The 27,935-nt window shown below is 38.7% G+C and overlaps 2 protein-coding genes and 1 long non-coding RNA gene across 4 annotated transcripts in view; 2 read left to right on the forward strand and 1 right to left on the reverse strand.

Moving 5' to 3' along the window:
* Window positions 1-27,935, forward strand: part of LOC309475586 (uncharacterized protein) — a 388,909-nt gene that overhangs the window by 246,666 nt on the left and 114,308 nt on the right. The gene's annotated exons all lie outside the window — the stretch shown is intronic.
* On the forward strand, window positions 4-27,445 carry LOC309475600 (protein NLRC3-like). Of its 2 annotated transcripts, XM_082138436.1 has the most exons (7): window positions 4-26; window positions 315-419; window positions 4,860-4,964; window positions 7,525-7,609; window positions 13,196-13,391; window positions 13,484-15,311; window positions 27,400-27,445. In XM_082138436.1, the coding sequence occupies exons 3-7, from the start codon at window positions 4,915-4,917 to the stop codon at window positions 27,428-27,430; spliced, it is 2,190 nt and encodes a 729-aa protein (XP_081994562.1). In that variant the 5' UTR covers window positions 4-26; window positions 315-419; window positions 4,860-4,914; the 3' UTR covers window positions 27,431-27,445. The 2 variants fall into 2 exon arrangements, with proteins under 2 accessions (XP_081994562.1, XP_081994561.1); XM_082138435.1 differs by lacking the exons at window positions 4-26; window positions 27,400-27,445 and adding an exon at window positions 23,522-24,697.
* LOC309475718 lies at window positions 21,978-27,392 on the reverse strand. Its single transcript, XR_014197808.1, has 2 exons — window positions 26,599-27,392; window positions 21,978-26,311 (listed from the first exon to the last, which is right to left on the reverse strand). It is a non-coding gene; the product is annotated as an uncharacterized lncRNA (long non-coding RNA).

Consider the following 27,935-nt stretch of genomic DNA (forward strand, 5'->3'; position numbering starts at 1 on the left):
GAGAAAAAAACATCATCACCTTCCAGGTATTTAATGCACATTACTTTGCTCTGTTAGTTAATTTCTCCACTAAGTTTTATGTGATAACTTGACTGAATAAAACAATAAATCACAGAATGAGATGTCTGGTAAGTTGATTGGATTTTTTTTTTTTTTTTCAGTAATACTATTACACAGGAAGCCACTAGGGTGCGTACATTCACCAGTGAAAGAGACAGGCAGCCAAACATAAATACAACCATCTATAGTAGAGAGAAAGAAAATTGCATAGCTATACTGTATTTGATTATTTTCTCTGTTCTTTGTGTCATTAGTGAAATATCAGACTCTGATGTTTTCAGCTCTGTGTCAGTGAAGAGTGACCAATCAATTGGACATCCACCAGAATTAAGTGAGAAAACAACATCAGCTACCAAAAGGTATCTCATGTGTTTTACATTACATTGCTGTTAGTTTCTCCATTGTGGTGTATGTGATTAAATGACAGAACATGTACAGCCGTGGCCAAAAGTTTTGAGAATATCAAATGTCAAAGTTTATTTTTATTTATATAGCACCATTTATACAGCCGAGGCTGACCAACGCGCTTTACAAAACAAAACAAGCATGCATCAAACAGGGAGAAAAGAGAGAAAAATAATTAAAGAAGACAACATACCAAAAAATATATTCCTAAAATGCATGGCACAAATTATTATTTATTAAAGGCAAGTGAATAAAAGTAAGTTTTCAGCAGCAACTTGGTGCAGATCTGACCTGAAATTGTTAACTATTCCATAGTTTAGGCCCGGCTATAGCAAAGGCACGTTGACCTCTTTGTTTTAGTCTGAACTGTGGGATAGATAAAAGTTTCTGTGTCCCTGATCTAAGACCTATGGAAGGATTGTGTTGCACTAATAGCTCAGAGAGTAGGGGGGAGCCAGTTTGTTTAAGCACTTGTAAACGAATAAGAGGATTTAATACATTTAGGACATAAACACACCCAAACCTGACCCAAATATTTAATGTTGCAATTGTTACCATCTATTTCCATTAGTTTATACCCAGCTGGTCACTTTTATGCATTCATTAGCCGGCAAAGTTGCATATTTAAAGCTAATGACCTGATTGCTTTCTCAACATTGATATGTTCATGCAGCCGACAGAAACATAAACAAATCAGAAACGCATTAGATTTCAGTTTTTTTTTTTTTTTATCACTACAATACATATTGTTATTTTAATTAGATATTCATCAAGTGTTCTAAAATAGAAGTATATAAAGTGAGAGACTATACATGTAATATAGGTCAACATTTATGTAATTTTAATGCTCTGGCCTTTGCAGATATTTAAATATGGCCATCTTTAAGCATGACTCTTTGGATTTATATGAAATGGTAACACTTTACAATAAGATTACATTTTTTGCATTAACTAAGGTTAATAAGTGCTGTAGAAGTATTATTCACTGTTAGTCTGTTAATTTCAACATTTAGTAATACATTTTAAATTGAGTTTTAATTTGAATTTGATCTGTTATTACCTTAAAGTACTATGAACTAACATGAGTGTTCAAGGTACAAATGTATTGCTCAAATATGAATACATGCAGTAAAAATGTATATTGTATATTGAAAATGCATATAGTTCATGAAAGCTATAATACATCCTTGTTAACAAATAGGACTTGCAAAGTGTTACCTATGAAATTTACATGTTTCTAGGTTATAGCTAAAGAAACACACATTTGACCTGTATTTTAATGTTTAAATTATTTTCTGTAGAGTTCGTTCTGTAGAACTTCTCATTTTAATATATTCATATTTATATATTTATTTCATTTAGCACATTTCAGTTCAGCACTGTTTTCCTAGGAGTGTTATGTTTGTTTTTAATCCAGTATCCATTTTAAAAAATATCAGTTGAATAATCGGTTACCGGCATGTACGGTCAAACCTAAATATCGGTATCGGTAAAATCCACTATCGGTCGACCTCTAGTCTCTAGCCTCTGGCCAGAAAAGCCTCCGATGACACAAAATTAAGATTTTTGCGTCATCTGAGGATTTTTTTCCAGACAAAAAATACAGAAACCTCTCGTCTCAGGGGGACATGAGGGAGGGAAGCACGGTCATTCGAATAGCTGGTCCTTTTGTGGCAGGGCTGAAATGCAGTGGAACTTCGGAGGGTATTAAAGGAGAAGTTCACTTTTGAAAAAACTTTTGCTGATAATTTACTCACCCCCATGTCATCCAAGATGTCCATGTCTTTCTTTCTTCAGTCGAAAAGAAATTAAGGTTTTTGATGAAAACATTCCAGGATTTTTCCACATATTATGGATTCCATTGGGACCCAAACGGTTCAAGGTCCAAATGACAGTTTCATTGCCGCTTCAAAGGGCTTTAAACGATACCAGACGATGAATAAGGGTCTTATCTAGCGAAACGATCGGTCATTTCAAAAATAAAATAAAAAGTTGACGTTTTATAAGCACAAATGTTCGCCTTGCTCTGTTCTGTGATGCGCGTTCGTGACGTCACGTAATACGCAATTACGTTGAAAAGGTCAAGTTTGATGTGTTTACAAATGTGCGGAAGGAGGACCATATAAACATTTTCAAATGTATTTGTGTCAGTTTATCGTTTAAAATGCCCATTTCGTGTGCGCATCCTGAGTGTTTTAATATTAAAAAGCCAAAAAGAACATTTTCTTCAATTTTTCAAGCGTGACCTTTTCAACGTAATTGCGTATTACGTGACGTCACGAACGCGCATCACAGAACAGAGCAAGCCGAACATTTGTGCTTATAAAACGTCAACTTTTTATTTTATTTTTGAAATGACCGATCGTTTCGCTAGATAAGACCCTTATTCATCGTCTGGTATCGTTTAAAGCCCTTTGAAGCGGCAATGAAACTGTCATTTGGACCTTGAACCGTTTGGGTCCCAATGGAATCCATAATATGTGAAAAAATCCTGGAATGTTTTCATCAAAAACCTTAATTTCTTTTCGACTGAAGAAAGAAAGACATGGACATCTTGGATGACATGGGGGTGAGTAAATTATCAGCAAAAGTTTTTTTAAAAGTGAACTTCTCCTTTAAGTTCATTTTCATAGAGGGACTTTGCAATTAATTGCAATTCATCTGATCACTCTTTATAACATTCTGGAGTATATGCAAATTGCCATCATAAAAACTGAGGCTGCTGACTTTGTGAAAATTTATATTTGTGTCATTCTCAAAACTTTTGCCCATTGGCTGTATTGTAAGCTGCTTTGCTCTGTATTGAACTCAGCCTGGAGCTTCTTTCTGATAACATAGTTACACATGCAGCCACTAGAGGGCTCATGAGGAGAAGCATTTTTTTTTCTGTCAAATTGAACTGTAGTTTGTGTTTATTGTGTTTGTGGTACTGGATTAGTAGCTTCAATATAGTGAAGAACTGCATCTACAGTACTAGATGTGTTTCTCCAACATTATTCTCTGACAAAGTTGTGTAGACAAAGAAAAAAAAATATATATATTTCAATATTATATACAAAATAAAAATCTGGGATTCAAAATCAGATTCAAACCTAGAAATATAAAGAATTTAGTACAGACGAATGCATACCTGTTAGGGGTGTAACGGTACACAAAACCGACGGTTCGGTACATACCTTTTTGAAGTCATGGTTCGGTATGGGTTCGGTACAGCAGGGGGGAGAAAATAAACATAAAATTGCTTCTTTTTTTTTATTTAACAGTGGTTTACTGAACAAAATGTGTCTGATTTCAAATTGTGGAATAAATTCAGTTATAACTAAAAGTTTCTTAAGGATATAAAAATAGCTCTGCTAATGCTGTAAACTATATGGGGAGCCCTACTTGCACATTACTATAATATTAAAGGTTAACAACAGAGCCCAAACTATGAGCCAAACAATTCAGTTTCTATTTATAAAAATAATATTTTTTTGTATTTTTTCAACGTTTTTTTACTATTTAGTAAAATATGATATATTTTATATAAATATAAAATATGTATTTTTAGATATAATAATCACCTCTCGAATAACACATTGTATGCAAAAATGTAAACTGCACATAAGGCAGTTTTTAAATTTAAAACTTCTAAATCTAATTATAAAATTATGTTTTCTCCAATTCGTTGTTGAAATACAATCTTTTATGCACATTGGATGTAATTTTCATGACAGATTTATTTAAACATATAGGCTATTCAGTAATCAAGACATCACTAACTGGTAAGTAAATATAATGATTGTATAGGCTAATATAATGCATATATTTAGCAAAAGAGTTCATTTCTCTAGCGAACTAACAAGCTATGGACACTGAATAACTTTCCTGAGGTAAATGTAATGCTACATGACACATTGTTAAGCTATTTTACCAATGTGTTTCTGCCATTGAAACACTGACTGAGCGATTACACGAGATAAGATGATTCAGTAAGTTGTAATGTATCCTTCAACATACATTCAGATGTTCATTTGTTTATTCTGTAAGTAACTATTTAAGAGGAACTTTAAGAGATGATCACGCTGCAGCCTATACAGTGATCTGTCACGCAGCTCATGCCACATTAAAGAGCGTCAAAACCACATTTATTGTTCAAATTTCGTGATGAAATGTACATAATACTTAATATGTTGGTGTGGGAACTTGAATTTCGAAGTATCATCCGCAGATAAAACAAGCCTACTGTTAACTATTTGGTACACATGTGCACAGTACCGGAAGTCCTGTACCAAAACAGTTCGGTACGAATACGTGTACCGTTACACCCCTAATAGCTATACTGTATTTAATTGCTTTCAATCTCTTCAAATGAGACTGATGGGTTTTCTTTTCTCTGTTATTTGTGTCATTAGTGAAATATCAGACTCTGGTGTATTCAGCTGTGTGTCTGTGAAGAGCGACCGCTCAATGGAGAATCCACCTACATTCAGGGAGAAAACAACACCAGCTACTAAAGGGTATTTCATGTGTTTTACTTTACATTGCTGTGTTAGCAAAATTCTCCATTGTGGTGTATTTGATAGAAATGTACTAAATTATAGAACATGATGTGTTGTAAGTTTCTTTACTCTTTATTGAAATCAGTCTGGAGTTTCTTTCCAATAACATAGTTACACATGCAGCCATTAGGGAGCATTTTTTTTTTCTGTCACACCAGCCCACATTACCACACAGAGACACGCATTCAAATGGCAGGTAGTTGGGGGGATTGGGGGGCATGCTCTCCCGAGAAAATTTGGATTTCTCGGACCTACATATGATTATGGTGTTTGGATAACAATAGTTTTAAAAGCATGTCAGTGGGCAGTAGCATAAATTATTTGTCAAGCAGATAACAGATTCTTAAAAATGAGAATGAGGATAAATGTTGCAATTAATGATCCACACTAAAAAATGGAAATGTATTGCAACAATAAGAATAAATAATCTGCAATCACATATTCCAAACAGGAATGCCCTTAAATGAGAAATCTTTCAAGGATTTTTTTCTATAGATGTTACATTTCAATCAAACGCCAGTGCAATCTTTTTATGTCCAAAGGCAAAAGCAATTTATATTAGAATTAAAGATTGGTTTCAGCTACTTGTTTCTTTCCTAAATTAGTCAATGTTTTTAGACTAATAATTTCAATGAATGTTCAATTGTTCACTCAGACAGTCACTTGTCACCACCAACTGGCTTAATGATGCAAGTCACACAAACACAGACAAGCGGAGTGATACAAACAGTGAAAAGTCCCAGGGCTGATACTGGTGAAATATACAAACACATTCGAGGACCATACAAATATATATATATATATATATATACACACACATATAGGCCTACTTATACATTTTATTAATATATATGTATACTTATAAATTTAGCTTATGGTTTCTGTGATTAACAAAGAACATACAGTATGTGTTAAATAGGATTAATTAATAAAAATAATGTTAAATAATGTTATTCAAGCTGACGAAATCAAGCTGACGAAATCACACGCCTGCGAGACTTTGAGCAGTTCACACTCGCAACAAAAATACAATATAATCTATATAATTTAAAACATTAAGACAAGCTTGTTATACAAAGGAAATAATACTACAGATCTAGACAAATTGGGTTCGCTTATAGTTAAAAGAATGTCATGGATGATCATTTAGAGGTATTTTTCACATTTTGGTCACAAAAAAAAGTCAGTTTTGATGACCTTTTCGGGCTCGAGCCCCGAATAATTAGTCCTAGCGTCGCCACTGATAAGCTGCACACATGTAAATTAAAACAGTGCTCTGTTTAACTCTGAAACATGCAGTGCATCAGACTTTGTAGTAATTTATTTAAATCACAGCCTTTTGCTGGTCGATAATTTAGGGATGCACCGGAAAGTAAATGTATCTTATTAGTGGAATATTAAACGGAACATAGTAACGGCTATATAGCTGTGGTGCACGAGCTGATGATTTATGTATAACAAGTGGTTGCCTTTATTATTACAGGACGTTTGCAGGCCAAGAAGTTTCATGAATGGAAACATCCAAAGTGCGGCCCAAAAAACTGTGTCTGAGACAGCGCGAGAATGCTGAATTTAATTCTCTTTCATGTCTTGCGCTTGTACGGACGAATTCAAACAAATTTATATATAAAAAATCAGTTTTGGCGAGTATCCTAGTAAATATAGTCCTTTTTTATTTCAAGTGAACGTAGACAGTATATTCATATTGGACCCGTGCATTCGGTCTTAAAGGGACAGCAGTCTAATAAATCTGTAAAGAAATCACTCACTGCTCTTGACTAAATGCCTTTTGTAACTTAATAAAGATCCATATTTAATTTATACAGTGATGAATATGCAGTGATATTTCACATTTGATTACTTTGTTCTATTGTATTTATTTATTTGTAATTTGTAATTATATGTTCATATTTTATTACTGACTGCTTACTTGTGTTTAATTAGGCTAGTAGTTTTTATTTTATCTAAATTGTAAAAGAGAATTGTGATATTTCACTGGTGTCTAAACATTTGAGTCCTGCTGGAGTAGCTCTAAAAATGTGCTGTCTTATATTTTGAAAGATAAAATATGATAGAGCAATAGAATGAATAGTGAAAGTAAAAGAAGCTCATACAATACATTTTAGCAGGCTTTATAACCATCAAAATAACTGAAGGAAATGTAAATTTCCTGAACAAATTAAGCCAACTAACATGATTCATATTCTTTTGGTTTCTCTACCCAGTACATTTAAAAATTACAAATGCAGTGAAAATACAGGTAGCGGTGTCGGCAAGTACCAAAAATTTGTGTCGGTATCGAAAAAATGATATTGGTCAATCCCGACGATAATTGCACCAAGCCATAAAGTGTTTGCGATTTTATTTATTTTATGCAGCCCTAGTCAGTACCACAATGCATTACCATGAGCTAAAGAAAAAAAGAAGTACCCAGATTATATACTTAAACAATGTATAGCGAATGCAGGATATTTCTCTAATATTTTGCCTGGAAATTCAGTATTTTATTTGTTAACAGGATACAGTATGGAACATACGATTCAGACCGTCAGACTGAAAGGAACAAAAATTATTTCAAAGACAATCTTCTGCAGATCTTCCAGGTAGGAAAAACACATTTTCTAATTAAAATGTATATTATAACAAACAAATAGATTATTGAACAACGTTTTTCAATTCAATTACTTTCAATTACTTTTCCTTTTAAGAGCCCATTAGAATTTGAAAGAAGGAATGAAAGCTAATAAACTGATTAAATAGTTTTGACCAAATGGATTTAAGATTTGGTTATTTTATGTTGTTGTCTCTCTCTCTTTTTTTTTTTTACATTTACATTTATTCATTTAGCAGACACTTTTTTCCAAATGAGGAATACAAGTGATTCATCAAAAAGAGAAGTGCCCATAAAGCACAGTTTCAGGCATTGTTCAGAAATGTTCAAACTAGAGCAGGGAGGGATTAAGGAAAAGTGAAAGAATAGAGAATATATGTATCTGATCTTCCTGGTGTGCAGTGCAAAGCTGCATGATCAAGCTGTCTTTGCATTTTGCTCTTTGAAGGTCAGCTGGTCATCAAAGATTACTCCCAAGATTTCTGGTAAAACTAGATTTTATGACTGTTGATGAACCTAGCTGAATGGTGAAATTTTGCTGTACAGTTGGAGTGCCTGGGAAGACAAGAAGCTCAGTCTTTGCCAGGTTGAGCTGCAGGTGATGTTCTTTCATCCATGCCGAGATGTCCACCAGACAGTCTAAGATTTGGGCAGCTACCATTGGATCATCATGTGGAAAATAAAAATAAAAATAGAGCTATGTGTCCTCAGGATTAGAGCCCTGCATTTCAGTCTGAGCCTGATGGGCCCTGACTTATATTTATGCTCCTAGGGCCAGGCTTTGGGCCAATTTTCAAGCCATAGATCACACATGGGCCGGCATTGGGCCAATTTTAGTCTTCTCCTTTTATATTTTAGACATTCTTTAACTCCACCACCACCACCAGTAGCAACTGGCGTGCCTTCAGCACAGATTTACATCTGGTTAGTTCATGCGTTTTCTCTGATCAGATATGTACCTGATTTCTTTGGTAAAACGTTTACATTTACACTTGGCCGCATAAATGTGTGTCCGCAAAATGAATATAAATCCGATCTTCCCGCGCTATATGCAAATTTCACATTTCATGTCAACAAAAGTAACAGATAAGACCTGCATTTTATTTATCATCAGATCATTTCAAGATCAAAGACCGCAATAGGAAAGAGACCGGCATTAGCACTAGTGAGATCATTTAGTCTCATTACTTTTAATGAAGATGATTGTGTTTTGAGCGTCTGCAACTTAACCTCAGTATCATTTGAGGCAGTTTGCACATTGACTTGCTAAAGATATACTACTCATACTCATCTGCGGTGATGCGTGTTGCAGTAGCACTGCCATATCCAGATCAAGGCAAGGCAAGGCAAGTTTATTTATATAGCACATTTCATACACAATGGCAATTCAAAGTGCTTTACATAGAGGAAATTAAAATAATAAAAAGAAATAAGAATAATTAAAACAATAAAATAAAATACAGTACTTTTAAAAATAAAAAATAAAGAATATTATTATAGATCTTTCCTTCAAAAGGATTCCCTTAAGACTTAAATCTTTCAACCTTCTTTTAACCTTCAGTCTTCTTACGACTTCCATCTATCAACTTTCCTTTAACTTTCTTTTCTCCCTCATTTACTCACACGTTCTTTTCACTTTCTTTAGCACTGCGTTCACATTCTTTCTCAGAATACTGTTCTACTTTCAAACCCACATTAATACACGTCACTTTCACATTATCACAGAGGAGAAATTAAAACAATTAAAAGAAATAAGAATAATTAAAACAGTTTAGAAAAATAAAATAAAATACAGTACAGTACAAACAGTCGGACGAACAGCGGCACAGTGCTCATTCAGTAAATGCACAGCTAAACAGAAGTGTTTTGAGTCTGGATTTGAATGTGACTACTGTAGGAGCACATCTGATCTCTTCTGGAAGCTGGTTCCAGCTGCGGCTGGCATAATAGCTAAAAGCAGACTCGCCATGTTTAGAGTGAACCCTTGGTATTTCTAGCTGATATGATCCTAATGATCTGAGTGATCTGTTGGGTTTATATTCAGTGAGCATATCTGCAATGTATTGAGGTCCTAGGCCATTGAATGATTTATATACCAGTAATAATACTTTAAAATCAATCCTAAATCTAACTGGGAGCCAGTGTAAAGACCTGAGGACTGGTGTGATATGTTCATATTTTCTGGTTCTGCTCAGAATCCTAGCGGCAGCGTTCTGTATGAGCTGCAACTGTCTTATGGTCTTTTTGGGAAGGCCAGTGAGGAGTCCATTACAATAATCCACCCTACTGGTGATGAAAGCATGCACAAGTTTCTCTAAGTCTTGTCTGGAAACAAAGCATCTAATTCTTGCAATATTTTTCAGATGATAGTATGCTGATTTAGTTATTGCTTTGACATGACTACTGAAACTAAGGTCTGACTCTAGTGTCACACCAATATTCCTGACTTGATGTTTAGTTGTTTGACCCCTAGAGTGAAGGTATGTGTTCACCTTGAGAACTTCATCTTTGTTTCCAAACGCAATAACTTCAGTTTTGTCTTTGTTTAATTGAAGAAAGTTTTGACACATCCAACTGTTGACTTCGTCAATGCATCGGCACAAGGAGTCAATGGGGCTGTAATCGTTAGGCGATAGGGCTAAGTAGATCTGTGTGTCGTCGGCATAGCTGTGGTAAGCAATTTGGTTATTTCTCATTATTTGGCTCATTGGGAGCATATACAGGTTGAACAGGAGTGGCGCAATAATTGAGCCTTGAGGGACTCCGCATGTCATGGATGTCCACTCAGACTTATGGTCTGACGAAGGACCTTTGCCTAGACATGACCACAACACATCCCTGAAGTGTCAGCAGAGATTGTGTCAACTAGACTCTCCCCTGTGAAAGCCTCATCGACACAAGAGCCATGGGCACTGATCCCCAACAAACCCGTCTCCATACCGTTGTGATGACTCCAATCTTCAACCAGTTGGAACTAGATAAATATTCTGATACAATCTGACTTCTGATCTTTAATGCTGTCTGAATCATAATCATACACTGTCGCAGTGTACACAGAGGAGAACTGTCCCCCGACTGCGCCTGGTTTCTCCCAAGGTTTTTTTCTCCATCCTGTCACCTGATGGAGTTTTGGTTCCTTGCCACTGTCGACTTTACCACCTTTTTCGCCTTTGGCTTTTGGCTTGCTTAGTTATTTAATACTTAATATTACATTTAATTTAATATTCAACAATATTATTGATCTGCCTGCATTGACGGCATTATATGAGACCTGAACTGAGCTGGACGTTGACATCACTGTTTTCTCCAGAGCGGCTATATACAGTGCATCCGGAAAGTATTCACTGCACTTCAATTTTCCACATTTTGTTATGTTACAGCCTTATTCCAAAATGGATTAAATTAATTATTTTCCTCAAAATTCTACAAACAATAACCCATAATGACAATGTGAAAAAAGTTTGTTTGAAATCTTTGCAAATTTATAAAAAAAAAAATCACATGTACATCAGTATTCACTACCTTTGCTCAATACTTTGTTGAAGCACTGCTTCATGAAGCTTCAAAACCTTTACGAATATTTTATTCCGATTCAGCGGTTCGGCCCTATTGGCCCAACTAGACCTGGTTCCCAGAACTGATGCTCATCATGACAGCCCCTCCCTGGTGCATTTCTCTGAGGAAGCACCTGCTTTCTCCAAACTTTTGGAATCTCCACCTCTGGTCTCTAGATGGTGTGCGGAGGACCTAGGTGATCTAATCCAGGTGGTGCAGCTGCATCCAATCCTTACATCACCAAGTGCAATGCAAAGCAGTGGTGTAAAGCATGCCATCACTTGACTCTAGAGCATTGGAGACATGTTCTCTGGAGTGACAAACCACGCTTCTCTGTCTGGCAATCCGATGGACGAATCTAGGTTTGGCGGTTGCTAGGAGAATGGTACTTGCCTGACTGCATTGTGTCAAGTGTAATGTTTGGTGGAGGGGGGATTATGGTGTGGGGTTGTTTTTCAAGGGTTGGGCTTGATCCCTTAGTTCCAGTGAAAGTAACTCTTAATGCTTCAGCATACCAATACATTTTGAACAATTCCATGCTCTCAACTTTGTTGGAACATGACTGCACCAGTGCACAAAGCAAGGTCCATAAAGACATGGATGAGCGAGATTGGTGGGAGTCCTGATCTCAACCCAATAGAACACTTTTGGTATGAATTAGAGACTGCAAGCCAGGCCTTCTCATCCAACATCAGTGCCTGACCTCACAAATGTGCTTCTTGAAGAATGGTCAAAAATTCCAAAAAAGACCCTCCTAAACCTTGTGGAAAGCCTTCCCAGAAGAGGAATGGCAATATAGTGTATGTGGAGCTGCAGGCTTCCAGTTTTATCCATAGTCTTAATGTATGTGTCAAACAGAACAGCAGTTAATGTACCTTCTCTGCATAATCCCTGTCCCATCTTCCACCCTAGTAGGTGTGGGGGGATCAGGTGGCTTACACGGAGCGCTGGAAGGGGCAGCAATAGTGGGGTGCCATACAGGCTGCCATTCCTTAGATCCCTTCTGACGTAACATTGAATGTCTGAGTGTGCGCTGCACGCGCTTCCATATTTATACTTGCGCTGCACGGTGGAGTATACAATTCAAATCTTGTACATTGGCTCATTTAGTTACACTTGAAGTTCATTGGTCTCTCCGGCAAGATCTCAATTCGTCAGATCACTTTGGACGTAACAGGTTATAGGGGTTACATACGTAACCTAGACGTTATTAGAAAATAAATTACTGGTACTCCCAACCCTTCCCAAACTGACCGGGGTTGTAAGAGAAGGAAAAGTTGTTAGAGAGAGTAGCAGAGGTTGCTTTATCCTCTGGATGAATCCAGATTTCAGTCAAGTCTAAGATACTAAGAGTTGACTGAGTAGCAAAGGCCGGAATGAACTTGAGCTTTATTGACAGCTAACTGACAATTCCAGAGATCCAAAGGAATAGAGACAGGTGCACTTTAAGAGGTGCTGATAGTTTGCAGGTTATCATGATTGAATTGCCTTCTGCTTGTGTTGTTGAGAGACAACATTAATGTACTGTAAGCGCATGTTAAATGTGGGAAAAGAGGGTGGAAATATATGGAAGTACAAATGGAAAAGAGAGACTCTTTTAGTGCCTTGTCTGTGTCCTTACTAGGTGGACTTGCGCAGGTAAACTCTCAGGTCTTTAGCTGAGTTGGTCTTCACACAAGGAGGCTGAACATGAGGGTTTCCACTGGAGTGGAACGGATACCAAATAAATATACAGCTTATCAACTTTTACAGATGTGAACGCCTTAACGATTACCACACCAAAAGCCTATAACACACAAATGACTGAAATCGAAACTACTGCGAGACAATTTGCCACTTAAGTGCAGTAAGGAGCAAAACAAATAAAAAAGCTTCTTTATAGTCAATAGCTATTATTATAATTATAATTATATTGTATAATTATTATATAATTATAATGAAAGTAGAAAATAGAAAGCAGGAAACAAAGAGAGCTACCGATGTCTCCACTGACTAATTGCTTCTCCTTTTTCTTGTTTTGTAGGAACTTGAGGGCAAAATAATAACATTTCTGCAAAACGAACTGAAAAAGTTTGAGAAAATATTACAAAAGGAGAAGACACAATACTTAGTGAAGGACTATAATGAGGATAGATGGGGTATCAAGGAAGCAGCTCTTGATCTGGCACTCTACTTCCTGAAAGAGATGAAGCAAGATGAAGCTGCTGGTGCTCTAGAAGGTAAGAGACTTATAACCATCTTTCATATTTTCATTTATAAAATGTACTGGAAAAAATTCAGATAAAAATGAGTATTTTTTTCTGGTGTTTAGATGAGCTGGTATTCATTCATCCACTAAGATATAGCCTAAAGAAGAAGTATCAATGTGTGTTTGAAGGAATTGCAAAGCATGGTGACTCCACTCTTCTAAACAGCATCTACACAGATCTTTATATCACTCAGGGTTGTAGTGAACAGATCAATACTGAACATGAGGTAAGACAGATTGAAGTTGCTTCCAGGCATCAAGAATCACAAGAGATACAGGTTGAATGCAAAAAATTGTTTGAAGCACCTGAACAAGACAAGGAGATCAGAACTGTAATGACAAAGGGTGTTGCTGGTATCGGAAAATCCATCTCTGTGCAAAAGTTTATTCTGGACTGGGCTGAAGGAAAAGAAAATCTAGATATCAACTGCATATTTCCTCTTCCATTCAGAGAGTTAAACTTAAAAGAGAAAGAAACACGAAGCTTGACAGATCTTATAAGTCAGTTTTTCCCAGAGACAAAAAGACTTAACCTTACAAGAAGTAATAAATTCAAAGTCCTGTTCATCCTTGATGGATTGGATGAATGTCGCCTTCCTCTTAACTTTGAGGGTAATGAGATGTGGCGTGATGTATCGTCACCAACCTCTCTGGATGTTCTTCTGACAAACCTCATCAAGGGAAATCTGTTTCCTTCTGCTCTCATCTGGATCACCACCAGACCAGCAGCTGCCAGTAAGATTCCTCCTGACTGTATCGACCGGGTGACAGAAGTCAGAGGATTCAATGATGCACAAAAGGAAGAGTACTTCAATAAAAGATTCACAGATAAGAATCAGGCCAAAGAAATCATTGATCACATAAAAAAATCAAAGAGTCTCTTTATCATGTGCCACATCCCAGTCTTCTGTTGGATATCAGCCACTGTTCTCCAGAATATTTTTGAGGAGAAAATAAATGAAATGAAAAACAATCAGGTTGATGACGCCTCCAAAACACTGCAGCAATCAAATACTGAAGACACTCCCAAGACACTGACACAGATGTACACACACTTTCTCCGCTTTCAGATCCAGCAGAGCAGACGAAAGTATGATGGAGAATACACACCAGATGTTTCCTGGGATAAAGATGCCATCCTTTCACTTGGAAAACTGGCATTTCATGAGCTGGAAAGAAACAACCTGATCTTCTATGATTCAGACCTTGAAGCTTGTGGTGTTGACATGTATAGGGCATCAGTGTATTCAGGCATGTGTACCCAGATCTTTAAGGAGGAAAAAGGGATCATTTTTGGTACCATGTACTGCTTTGTTCACTTGAGCATTCAAGAGTTTATTGCAGCTCTTTATGCACATCTGTTTCTAGACACCAACGATAAAAGTGTGTTTGTTCATGAGTCTACAGAACAGGAAAACAAAAATGAAACCATGTTTGATTTGCTCAAGACTGCAGTGGACAAGGCACTCGAGAGTGATAATGGACACCTGGACCTTTTCCTTCGCTTCCTTCTCGGTTTGTCACTCCAGTCCAATCGACTACTCTTACGAGGTCTGTTGAAAAAGGAAAATGGCATTGACCAGAGCAAAAAAGCAGTAGTTCAGTACATTAAGCAGAAATTAGAGGATAATCTATCACCAGAGAGATCCATCAATCTGTTCTACTGTCTGAATGAACTGAATGATCAAAGTCTGGTGAAAGAGATTCAGACTCACCTTAGAGAAGGAAGTCTCTCATCTGCTGACCTTTCACCTGCCCAGTGGTCTGCTTTGGCCTTTGTGTTGTTGACATCAGAGGAAGAGATGGAGGAGTTTGATCTTCAGAAATTCAAGAAATCAGACGAGTGTCTCATTAGATTATCAGCACTGATCAAAACCTCCAAAAGAGCTCTGTAAGTAATTTCATTTTTTTCATGTTTTACTTTCATTTTAAAAATGCATTATTTACAATTTTCTTCTTTTTTTTTTTTTCTCTGATCTTAAGTGTGTCTGGAAACCCCTAATCTATAGTGATCCTTAACCATATACCAATACATAAGTGTATAACTCCTTTATGGTTAAATTATAACATATTTTATTTATATTTTTGTTTAAAGGTTGTATCAGCGTCTCTGTATGCAGCCTAGGCTCTGAGATCTGCACACAAAAACAATTGCTTTCACCACCACTCAAAACCAAAATAAATAGTGTTCCAACCAATCACCGACAGGGGGTGGGTGTTGTGAGGTTTTCGCATGCAGCCGTGCACGAGCACAAAACCTCACAACACCCACCCCCTGTCGGTGATTGGTTGGGACACTTTATTTTGGTTTTGAGTGGTGGTGAGAGCAATTGTTTTTGTGTGCAGATCTCAGAGCCTAGGCTGCTTACAGAGAAGCGTTTTTTTGACGGCATGCTTATGGGGCGGGCAGCTAGCGGATCGTTAGGAAAGATTAGATGAATGTGATCATTTATGTTTGGGCCTGAAATCAATGATATGTAACCGCATTACTGTAAGAACATTAGCTCAAATTATATATAGGGAATTTTAATAATCAATCAGGAATATGATTAATATACAGTGAGGAAAATAAGTATTTGAACACCCTGCTATTTTGCAAGTTCTACCTCTTAGAAATCATGGAGGGGTCTGAAATTGTCATCGTAGGTGCATGTCCACTGTGAGAGACATAATCTAAAAAAAAAAAATCCAGAAATCACAATATATGATTTTTTAACTATTTATTTGTATGATACAGCTGCAAATAAATATTTGAACACCTGAGAAAATCAATGTTAATATTTGGTACAGTAGCCTTTGTTTGCAATTACAGAGGTCAAACGTTTCCTGTAGTTTTTCACCAGGTTTGCACACACTGCAGGAGGGATTTTGGCCCACTCCTCAACACAGATCTTCTCTAGATCAGTCAGGTTTCTGGGCTGTCGCTGAGAAACACGGAGTTTGAGCTCCCTCCAAAGATTCTCTATTGGGTTTAGGTCTGGAGACTGGCTAGGCCACGCCAGAACCTTGATATGCTTCTTACAGAGCCACTCCTTGGTTATCCTGGCTGTGTGCTTCGGGTCATTGTCATGTTGGAAGACCCAGCCTCGACCCATCTTCAATGCTCTAACTGAGGGAAGGAGGTTGTTCCCCAAAATCTTGCAATACATGGCCCCGGTCATCCTCTCCTTAATACAGTGCAGTCGCCCTGTCCCATGTGCAGAAAACCCTCCCCAAAGCATGATGCTACCACCCCCATGCTTCACAGTAGGGATGGTGTTCTTGGGATGGTACTCATCATTCTTCTTCCTCCAAACACGTTTCGTGGAATTATGACCAAAAAGTTATATTTTGGTCTCATCTGACCACATGACTTTCTCCCATGACTCCTCTGGATCATCCAAATGGTCATTGGCAAACTTAAGACGGGACTTGACATGTGCTGGTTTAAGCAGGGGAACCTTCCGTGCCATGCATGATTTCAAACCATGACGTCTTAGTGTATTACCAATAGTAACCTTGGAAACGGTGGTCCCAGCTCTTTTCAGGTCATTGACCAGCTCCTCCCGTGTAGTTCTGGGCTGATTTCTCACCTTTCTTAGGATCATTGAGACCCCACGAGGTGAGATCTTGCATGGAGCCCCAGTCCGAGGGAGATTGACAGTCATGTTTAGCTTCTTCCATTTTCTAATGATTGCTCCAACAGTGCACCTTTTTTCACCAAGCTGCTTGGCAATTTCCCCGTAGCCCTTTCCAGCCTTGTGGAGGTGTACAATTTTGTCTGTGTCTTTGGACAGCTCTTTGGTCTTGGCCATGTTAGTAGTTAGATTCTTACTGATTGTATGGGGTGGACAGGTGTCTTTATGCAGCTAACGACCTCAAACAGGTGCATCTAATTTAGGATAATAAATGGAGTGGAGGTGGACATTTTAAAGGCAGACTAAGGCTATGTTCACACTTAGCGTCTTTTTTGACAAGAAAAAGTTGACAACGGCGTTTTTTTAGCAAAAAAAAACGCTGGCAGCGTTCGGTTACAAATAGCAGCCGAGCGCGTCTTTTGTGGCTGGCGCATATACTGACGCGTCTTGACCATGCGTCAACATACGACGAAAAGGGTACCCCCATAACGTCCATATGTGACGATTCGGGTTATGGGTAGGTTTAGGTATGCGTTAGGGTACCGCTAGGAGGCGCTGCTGGTGCGCTTCTGTCTGCGTCTCATATTGACGTTAAAGGGGTACCCTTTTCGTCGTATGTTGACGCATGGTCAAGACGCGTCAGTATATGACGTTTTGGGGTGAGACCGGGCTGCTATAACAAGAGCTGCAACAGTAGCCTAGTGCTGTGTGATGCAAAAAATGTCGAGAAAGAGAAAGTTGGCTCTTGCGTTGGCTTTTGAAGTTACCGGGGAGGAGAATGTCGGTTCACAAAGACGTTTGTGGGTGCACGACAGACAGTTGTTCTTGTTGTTATGGAAACGACAGGTCTCGCTACTCGCTTGTCATTGGTCAGCTGTCAAAAAGGCGCTTGACGTAGGGCGTTCTTTTCAGAAAAGTTGAACTTTTTTCAACTTAAAAAGACGCTCTGAGCTGCAGAAAAAGACGCCGGCGGTGGCGTCTAAAAAAGCGCTCAGGACTTTTTTGAAAAAACGGTTTACTCCATAGGGTTATAATGTAGAACAGACGCTGGCAGTTTGAAAAAAGACGCTAAGTGTGAACATAGCCTAACAGGTCTTTGAGGGTCAGAATTCTAGCTGATAGACAGGTGTTCAAATACTTATTTGCAGCTGTATCATACAAATAAATAGTTAAAAAATCATATATTGTGATTTCTGGATTTTTTTTTTTTAGATTATGTCTCTCACAGTGGACATGCACCTACGATGACAATTTCAGACCCCTCCATGATTTCCAAATGGGAGAACTTGCAAAATAGCAGGGTGTTCAAATACTTATTTTCCTCACTGTATATCGCATATTACAGTTACATTAAATTATCAAAGCTGAAAATAGAACGATTGTATATATGAATGATTACCCAGCCCGTTCTCATCCCAAGGCGTCATATATTGACGCTTTTGACATTTCGTCTACATCGAACGCACATGGCACCCTTTAGCGTCAATATGAGACGCAGATAGAAATGGGCCAGAAGGCGCCTCCTAGCGGTCTAACCCTATCCCTACACTAGACCTAAACCTACCCATAACCGAACAAAGCTCTGTGCGTCTCATATTGATGCTAAAGGGTGCCATGTGCGTTCGATGAAGACGAAATGTCAAAAGCGTCAGTATTATGACGCCCAAGGATGAGAATGCGTTGGAGCACCACAACGGGTTATGGTTCGTCATTAATATATCAATAGTCTTATTACAGATCGATTGTATGAGATAACTTTTAATATAATTAATTTAGTTATCGAACAATCTGTTTGTCCAGCAAACGGCCGTAAGATTAACTTATCAACTTCTCAATAAAGTTATCACTCCTTATAATTCCATGAAAATTAGTTTCTGGCCATGAAAATTATTCTCCTGTCCTTATAAAATTTAGGTTACTGAAATAGTAACAAATCGTAAAGCTTTGTAGCTAGGATCAACAAATCAGGGACTTTCCGTAATGTGAGCAGACAGACAGAATCAATCGATGATATATTGGATTTTAATAATTGAACTAATAATACATAGAACTACAATTACACACGGAATACATGTATATACAACAGAAACAAACAAACGAAAACATTACCAAACGAACACGAATTAAGAGAGGATGAGAGAGAGAGAGATCAGAAAATGAGAGAGAGAGAGAGTGCAAGGAGATGAGCGATCAGAGAGAGATCACAGTACGGCAAAAATCACAGACAAAATTAACCTTGAGAAACACCAAGGAATCAAATCACATTAAAAGTTCCATAAAACTAATACTTTCAAAATGGTTCTCTTTGTGTTGCTGAGGAAAGCAGAATCTTGCGTGTGTGTCCTTAAGAGCGGGGCGTGCTTTCTCGTCTCTTCCGGGCGAGCGCAGTCGCGGGAGGTTCAAAGAGTCTCTTTACAGTTGAAGTTGCCGATTACGTTCGCTTCACTGAACGTAGGAAAAGGTCCGAAGACGAAAATAAAGACATAGAATAAAGAAAAGACAAGAAAAACGGAGGAACTCCTTAAGGAGTTGTGGAACCAGAAACTCTCTCAGACGAAGTGCTCTGGAGCTGGATTTCCTGAGTCGATCTTTCATGGAGTATCTTAACTCGCGCCTACTTTGCGTACGTGGACCAATCACCTTAGAGCATTCCGAGCGGGAAAAGTTCTCTTTGTCCTGTCGGGATTCTCATCTGCATAGTTTATGGTGATGTCGAAATTCAGCAGTTATACTCCAGCAAGATGGTACACATAGAATAATACATTTTACTGTAATCTCCTGTATACGGTTGGTTCAGTCAGAGCGAGACCGTTAAAGTTCCAATATGTAACAATTTTGTAATAACATTTCCGAAAATAACTTGCACAGTGTGATATATTTCCTCCAGTTGTGTACTTACAATATCTCAAAAGTCTCCAAAGATTTTTTATTTCAGAGAAATTCCGATTTTAAATAACTGTCCGTCCCGGAAAAGAAATGTCGCCTCTCAGTGACGCAATTTCCGCACTATCCTTTTTTTCCGGTGTGGACCATGTGATATTCCACCACACCGGAATATCACTTGATCAAATGCGGAAGTGGTGGAGCCATAGACTGTATGGTTATCGTTGTTATGGATCACGATTACTCTTTGGCGAGTATTGAAGTGCCAACAAAAATAGCGTCCATATTCGGATACACGCAGACTGTGTGACAAACGGCGGAATAAAACCAGGATATATCGGCCAGGCGTTTTCGAGATGGAGAGAGCTGCGCGACAATCTTGGGCTTGACAGAGACTCTGCTCTCGCGTGTGTATTGATAGACAGGTAAGGAAATCAATAATTTTTTTATTGTACAAGTAACATTATAGTTACAGTAAAGATGAGTTTAATAGATATGAATTACACCACATGCCTGTACAACCCAACAAATCATTTGACAAATAGCTGTAAGTTGTAACGGGATAATATAGCATAACATTTCACGTTCCTTGCAGTTCATTATTTATGATGACATAAAATAATACGATCAGACATACAGGTAATACAAAAATGAATAAATTACCTCATCCGTGTTCATGATTCATTAATTCCATTTAGATACATCGCTAGATGGTGAAAACGCATTAAAAAAGACATCTCCCATCGTCACCTCCTTCATAGCGTCATCAAGCTTCACCTTTGTTATTGTTGGAAACTGCGCCCTCTTGTGGTCAAAAATTATTACATATTGGACCTTTAAACTAGCCTGGATGCCAGCCGAACTTAGCCCCGCCCACAACATTTTTAGGTCGGGAAGTTCGGTCTGGACTCGTTCCGTTGAGGAGCTATTATGCCCGAACAAAAATTGTTCGGACCAATCAAATTGTCAGGGCGGGCTTTATACGATGATGGACAGATGAGCAACGTAACGTAATCATCCACGTCACCAATGAGCGCTTGGGTTGAATTCGTTTACAACACAGATGACTGCCGCTGGAGAATTGCTATTTCACGAGCTCACACTTACAAATAAGTCAGATAGAATAAATACATATTTGGCGTGCTGTTTGAGGAGAGGCTCCGAGCTCGGTATTCGGCCCGAACCCAAAGTGCTCCCCCCGTATTCCAGGCTGTGGAAGAACTTTTTACAGTCTATGGGAAGAACAGGCCGAGAGAGAGTGGAGGGATGCTGAAAACTGTCAAGGAATGTTAGGTGAGTTGACAAAGTGAATAAATATATGCTTCCTCTCATGCTGATAGTGTAGACCAGACGGTCATTGTTTGATGACAAGTTGATTATTTGAACGTGCTCCTCTCGAACTTTGTTTATAAAACATTATGTGTAGATTCCGCCATCGCGTCTGTTATAGAAGATATCGACAGCGCATTGATTTTAAAAGAGGAACAGAGAACCACGAATCAAGACATTTGTCGATCGGAAACGTGAATGAAAAACATACGTCACTTACTCCGTTGCTCTGATTGGTTATTGGTCTATCCAATTGAGTGCAGAGGCATTTTCCTTCCTGGTTCGGTTGAAACACGCCCCATAATCAAAGCTCAATGGAGCAGTATCAGACTCACATTCTGACTAGAATCTGAGTATGACGACGTCAGGCTACCTTTAAACAGATACCAAGAATGAAATATAAAACAGTTAAGGATACAAAGTTACAATCAAAAGCACGATTATAGTCATTTAAAGTTCGATTAACACACGATAAAATTGTAGATACTCCAATATGACATGGTCATATAAAATGCAACACAAGAATATATCAAACATTTGAAAATGTCTGTATATGAGTAAGTCCATGGAAAGCAGGGCCGGAGTGAGGCAACTTTTCAGCCCGGGAGTTTCAGGCCCAAGACCGGCCCTCTTTTTCCATGGTGGAATTCCAAATTAGCACTATTTCCAAATTGGATAAATGAAGCAACAGTTCAGCTCTTACTATTGTGTAGTTTTTATTAATAACATGGTTCAACAAATAATGTAGAAGTTAAATAATAATTCACTTAAGCTGAGAAAGTTAACAAAAAATGTTCCACTATTCCACAAGGATAGGTTGATAAATTAACAAAAGAAAGAAAGAAAGAAAGAAAGCATTTGAAATGTATCCCACTCTTCCACAAAGAGGCATATTGAACTAATGTTTACAGATTTATTTGTATTCAAAAAGATTTATTTTTAATAAAAAAACGTGATACCTAATGACATTTGAGGTTATTAAAACAGTAAGTCCCGCCCATCGACTGCCAAAAATAAGTGTTCTAGCGAGCAAAAGCAGGAGATCAAGCGCGAGAGAGTGGGGAATGACCATGCGCGCGCGCGAGGGCTTGTATTACGTGCAGAGGAGATGTCACGCCAGCATCAGCTGTGCGCTCCGTTAATTTTGTCATTGATTTTCCGCCATAGGGCCGGCCCAGCTATCGGTAGGCGCCGGGGTAGCCTACCTGAGAAAACGTTTTGGAAAAGACGGGCTATGGACCCAACCAACTCTATGGGAGGGGAGGGGAGGGGAGGGGAGGGGAGAACTCCCTCTCATGGTACAACCCATGCAGAGGCTGCGCGCTGCGGTGTCAGAATGCGGAACGTGTGTAGCCTAATGTAACTAACGTGACAAATGTAAAATTAAATTAAATTTAAAAAAATCCTCGACCGGCCCAAAAGTGAAGCGGCCCACCGGGAATTCTCCCGATTCTCCCGATTACCCACCCCGGGCCTGCTGGAAAGTCCATGTGTGTGGAATGCTCTGTGTGTCTCTGTGTGTGTGTTTGTGTGTGTCTGGAATGTCACGTAGAAAGTTTTGTTATCTCTCTGGCTGAGAGAGAGGGGGTTTGGAATTCTCTTGAAGCTTGCAAAGCTAGGAGAAAGGAGTATATGATTGTCTCTGGAGAGGATCACAGAGACGTACAGTAAATGGTGTCAGAAAACAATCTAATCCCAGCCATGTTGGAGCCATAATGGTAATTTAGATTGTCGAGTCTTGATTTACATTTCTGAGTTTCAGAGTGTAAAAGCAAGGAGGAAGGTGCATTGTATGCAAGGAGAGACAGAATCATGATTCTAGCCCATTCGTTACAGATACAACCTTTAAATAATGCAGTCCATTAGAAGTAGTGTAAGCCTAATATTGTATTATATTTACATTAGTGCTGGGCAACGATTAAAATTTGTAATCGCGATTAATCGCATTATTACACGCAAAATTTAATAATGAATTCTAAAGTTGTGTATTGCACACTTTTGATCTAAATGTACTGCTATATACACAAAAGTGCAATAACATGTGGTTTGCAAAAACTTTAAACAAATAGCCTAATGTGCTTTTTACCAGCAGTATTCCCTTTACACAGTAGCAATAAAATATTTCTTGTAAATCTCAACTTAAACATTAATGTAATCAAATAAAATATTAAACCAAAGCTATTTGCCACTGCCAGGGCATTACCTTTTATCTAGCTTGTTAAACAAGTTACCATCAGAGTCCTGTTTTCTTGTTTGTTTTTTTTCTGAACAGGTATCTTTCATCAGGGAGCAGCAGAAACAGTCTGTGTTCAGTAGCAAGTTTCCCTGTTATTACTGTGCGTTCACACCAAACGCGAATAGCGTGTCAAATTCGCGTCTACCGCGTCTAGTTGGACGCTTGAACATTTTGAATCCATTCGCGCGTGTAATTTGACGCGCGTAAAAAGCAAAAGTTTGAAGCGAACTGGACGCGCGAATGAGGCGAATTCGCGTCCACCGCGCCGCGCTAAACGCCTCATTCGCGCTGCAGGACCTCCAGACACGCATAAACGTGCCTTTGCATTGACTTAACATTGAAATCACTCGCGCCAGACGCTCTATTCGCGTTTGGCGTGAACGCACCATAGAGTGAGGTGAAGTGGTCGAGCACAAGGTGCAGCGACAAGCGGGTGCGTTCCCGTGAAACTGTCGCGGTTGTGCGCACACGCCCGCCCGCTGCCGAAGTTGAATTGTCTTGAACTTTTTGTACACGACGCGCAGCACAAATCATTGGAAGAGAGACTGATCCTCGCTGCTTGTGACTTTCCAGAATCTAAATAGTTGTCAGGACCTCAACAGGAGGAAATTCACATGGCAGAGCATCCCCGCTAAACTAAACGCAGGCCTATCAGGTAAAGTTATGTATAATTTTTATTCAAGTTAAAAAGGCTGCAGCTGCGCACTGAAGCCGTTGCCATGGCTACTATCCATAGAGCACTTGCCGTTCACTCGCGGAGCGCTGTCTCCCTTTGTTCACCTGAGAGAACCTGCCGAAGCCTCCCTCCACTGCTGGTTTGGGAGGGTTATTTGCTGGCTGACCAACATCCCACCCCTCCTGTGACCCATGGTTTGACTGTAGGCCTATGTGTATTCAGAGCCGGTGAGCAACGGACTTTCAAAAGAATAATATTTTTTTTTTAAACTGCGTTAACGTGCGATAAAAAAATTGTCGCCGTTAATTAATAAATGCGTTAACGCGATAATAACGCGTTGACTTGCCCAGCCCTAATTTACATGTATGTTTTATGTAGATATTTCTGTTTTCAGGAAAACAAGCTTCACAGTTAGCTGCGGAAGAAGCACATAATGTTATCATAAAACGTATTGTTCCTTCTGCTATGAAGGACATACTGTATACTCTTACATAAACTCAAATGCTCAAAACATTAATTCTCCACCTTAAGGCACTCATCATGATAATAGAGCAGCACTTGTCAACCTTAAATTTGATTCAAGCATGCTAGTGTCTTTTTATCTAGGAAATATGTCACTGAATCAGTAGAATTCTAATTGTTACAAATTGCTCTGAGACACAAGGTTAGAGGTCCAAATGCAGCATTTAATAACAGGAAAATCAGGCAAACAGGCTAATCCAGAAAACAGGCAAAGAGTCAAAACCATGGAAAAGGAAACCAGAAGAGTGTTCAGAAATGCTGAGTAAATACATATAAGTCTTCACAAAAAGTGAGTAGATACACAGGTTTTAAATAAGCAAAAATCCTGAAGGGAGGTGGAGCGGAGGCGGACCAGGAGGTTGGACAGAGGGCCATGACTGTGGAGTGGAAGCAGTACTGGAGACTGAGGCAGATCGGGGAGCCAGGGCGGAGCAGGCAGAGTAGATGACCAGGGCAGAGCCAGCTGGGCAAGTGGCCAGGGCGGAGCAGGCTGGGTAGGTGGCCAGGGTGTAGCTGATGAGAGAGAATATAATCTCAGTGGAGCTGAAGACCACCATGGCAGAGCAGATGAACACCACAGTCAGGCAGACATGACTGAAGACCCCAAGGAGAAGCAGAAGACCAACACAACAGGGCAGACAAGACTGAAGTGACCGCTGTGGTTGTATCAGGGAAAACAGAGAGTTCATGATCAGACACTGCCGCCTCAGGCAACACTAGATCAGGTGCTGCAGACTCTGGAGAAATGTATGCAGCACAGATATACAGAATGGCCATCACTGTAACAGGGAGTACAATTGATGGTGGAAGAACCTCTGGGACCTCTAGTCTAGATGCCACCACAGAGATGTCAGTTGCTCGCACAGACATCAGCAGTGTGTCCACCAAAGAGGGAGCTGGTCTCAAACACCTAGGGACTGACTTGGTAGCTTCAGGTGCAATGTTCATGATGGCTGGAAACTCTGGTGTGGCATCCATGATGACTGGAGACTCTGGCATGGTGTCCATGATGGCTGAAGACTCTGGCGCGCCAGTCATGATGGCTGAAGGTTAAATAGTTCAAAGTTACTATTAGATTTAATGTTATTACCTTGACAAACTATACATCATTAAAAAGATAAAAGTGTCAGGGATCCACCAGATCTGCACACTCCGCCCACTTGTTCACTCAACCCGGAATACTGATTCACCACACCTGCACCTCATTATTCACTCCCTTATATACAACCCTTTACCTTCTGTTCAGTGTCTGGTCTCGTCTTTACATGGACGCACAAGACTCACTACTTGTTACTTACTTGATCTACCAACCTGAGATACTCATCTTCAGTCTTCATTCCGATCTGCCATCTGCCTTCTCCGTTGATCATCTTCATCATCTGTTCTCCACTCTGGTTTCCACTCCACCTGCAGAGACATTCATATTACTATTCAGCTTAGTTCTATCTTCATCTCAAGTTTGCATGACCTACTCACCATTACATCTGCTGGTTCCGTGCTTCTGTTCTCAATAAATATTGTTTATATTTACTCACCTGTTTGAGTCTTCTCTAAACCTGACAATAAGATTCAAGTTTCAGTATTTGACCACTATTTTATTCTGAGAAACTTATAGTGACAGTTATGTCCTAATTTGTGTCAGGAGTTATGTAATGAAAAAATGAGTCGATACCTTAAATATGAATTATGAGCATCAGCCGCTTCCATTCAGAAAAAAAACTCATGTGTGGTCGTCATGAAAGCGCTTCACAAAACAATGTCCCTTAGGGCTTTTAGCTAAAAAAATTTGCAGATTTGGAGAAATATTGATAGATTCTCATAGGTTTATGTCAGATTTCTACAGAGAGGAATAATATTGAATTTATACCCAAATGTGCCGATGTAATCATTATGAGCGCTGGATACTCTGATGTACTGTGTTTTCAATACACACTGGCAGCCTGAGGGTGCGCTATGCACATTTAGTCCATATATGTGTTGCATTACAAATTTATTAAATACTTTATTTAGGTTGCAACAGTAAAAGTTGAGTACATTGAAGTTAGCATTTTAAGGTTAGGTTAGGATAATGGTATCAACAGTTTCTGCCAGTCCTGTTTTTTCTCTATTGTGAGTCTTTAATGGCTCTCGGAGCCCCTGACCCAGACGTTGAATGGTTAGGCTGATTGGATTAGCAATGACTGTTATGTTGATTCTCTCATTTTGGGGCAGGCAGTCTAAACTTGCATACCTAATTTACACGCTTTGTTTAGAGTGTCTCCACCTCTCGGTAGGTGAGAGGTGGAGCCTCTATGTAATCCCTCCCCACTTTGAATGTGTATAACTACCATGAATACTGTATTTAGATTAGACTTGATGAACTACAGACTCGGAAGAATAAATCTCTTCTGCTTATAAGATCCATCTTAAGTCTCCTGGTCTTGCTTCGATGAAGGAATAAAGTTTCCAACATATGGAACACATGAAGAAGAGCCATGTCATGTGACATTCCAGGAACTCCCTAACATAAACAGAGATTGCTGTAAAATGCAGATAAAGATGTTTTGGAGACAATAAACATGATTGCAACGATATATGATTTATCTGTGTTTTTCGAGCCATGTCAGGTATTTTCATAATAATAGATTAGATTTATAATGTAATGCTAATCAATATAGACTTTATCATTGTGCAGAATACTATAAAATAATGTATTTTCTGTCTGATTTTTTATCAGAAGCCAAATCAGATCACAGAAGGTTATTTAAAACACTCGACTTACGTTATAAAGTAAGTTTGGAGCAAAAACATGGTTTTAATCTCTAAAATGTAATGTATGGATGGTGTGCTAAGCTAACATGCTACTTAGCCCAATATGCACCTGCCACCTAGCTATTATTTTTATGAAAAATAAATAAATAGAAATGCTTACTGAAATATTTTTTCAAGAAGGGCATTTTATACAGTTTCAAATGTGAAGTGAGAACTTTGATAAAATAAATTGGGGATTGAAACAGCGTGAATAGCCAGTCGTTAGTAATTATAACGCAGACAAAAGAAAAACATATTAAGAGCCATAACCAGGCCGGAGAGGTGTGAATGTGTGCAGGAGAGACTGAGACTGAATGGGGCTAGTTTGCACCACAAAACAATAGAGACAATAGACTGAATAGATGCTTAGAAGATGACAATAAACATCAGTTTGCTTTTTAGAGTCTAATCAAAATAAAGTCATATGACACAATCTTTAGAAACATTTAATTAAATGCAGAG

The sequence above is a fragment of the Leuciscus leuciscus genome, assembly GCF_965113295.1.
Source record: "Leuciscus leuciscus genome assembly, chromosome: 15".
NCBI lineage: Eukaryota > Metazoa > Chordata > Actinopteri > Cypriniformes > Leuciscidae > Leuciscus > Leuciscus leuciscus.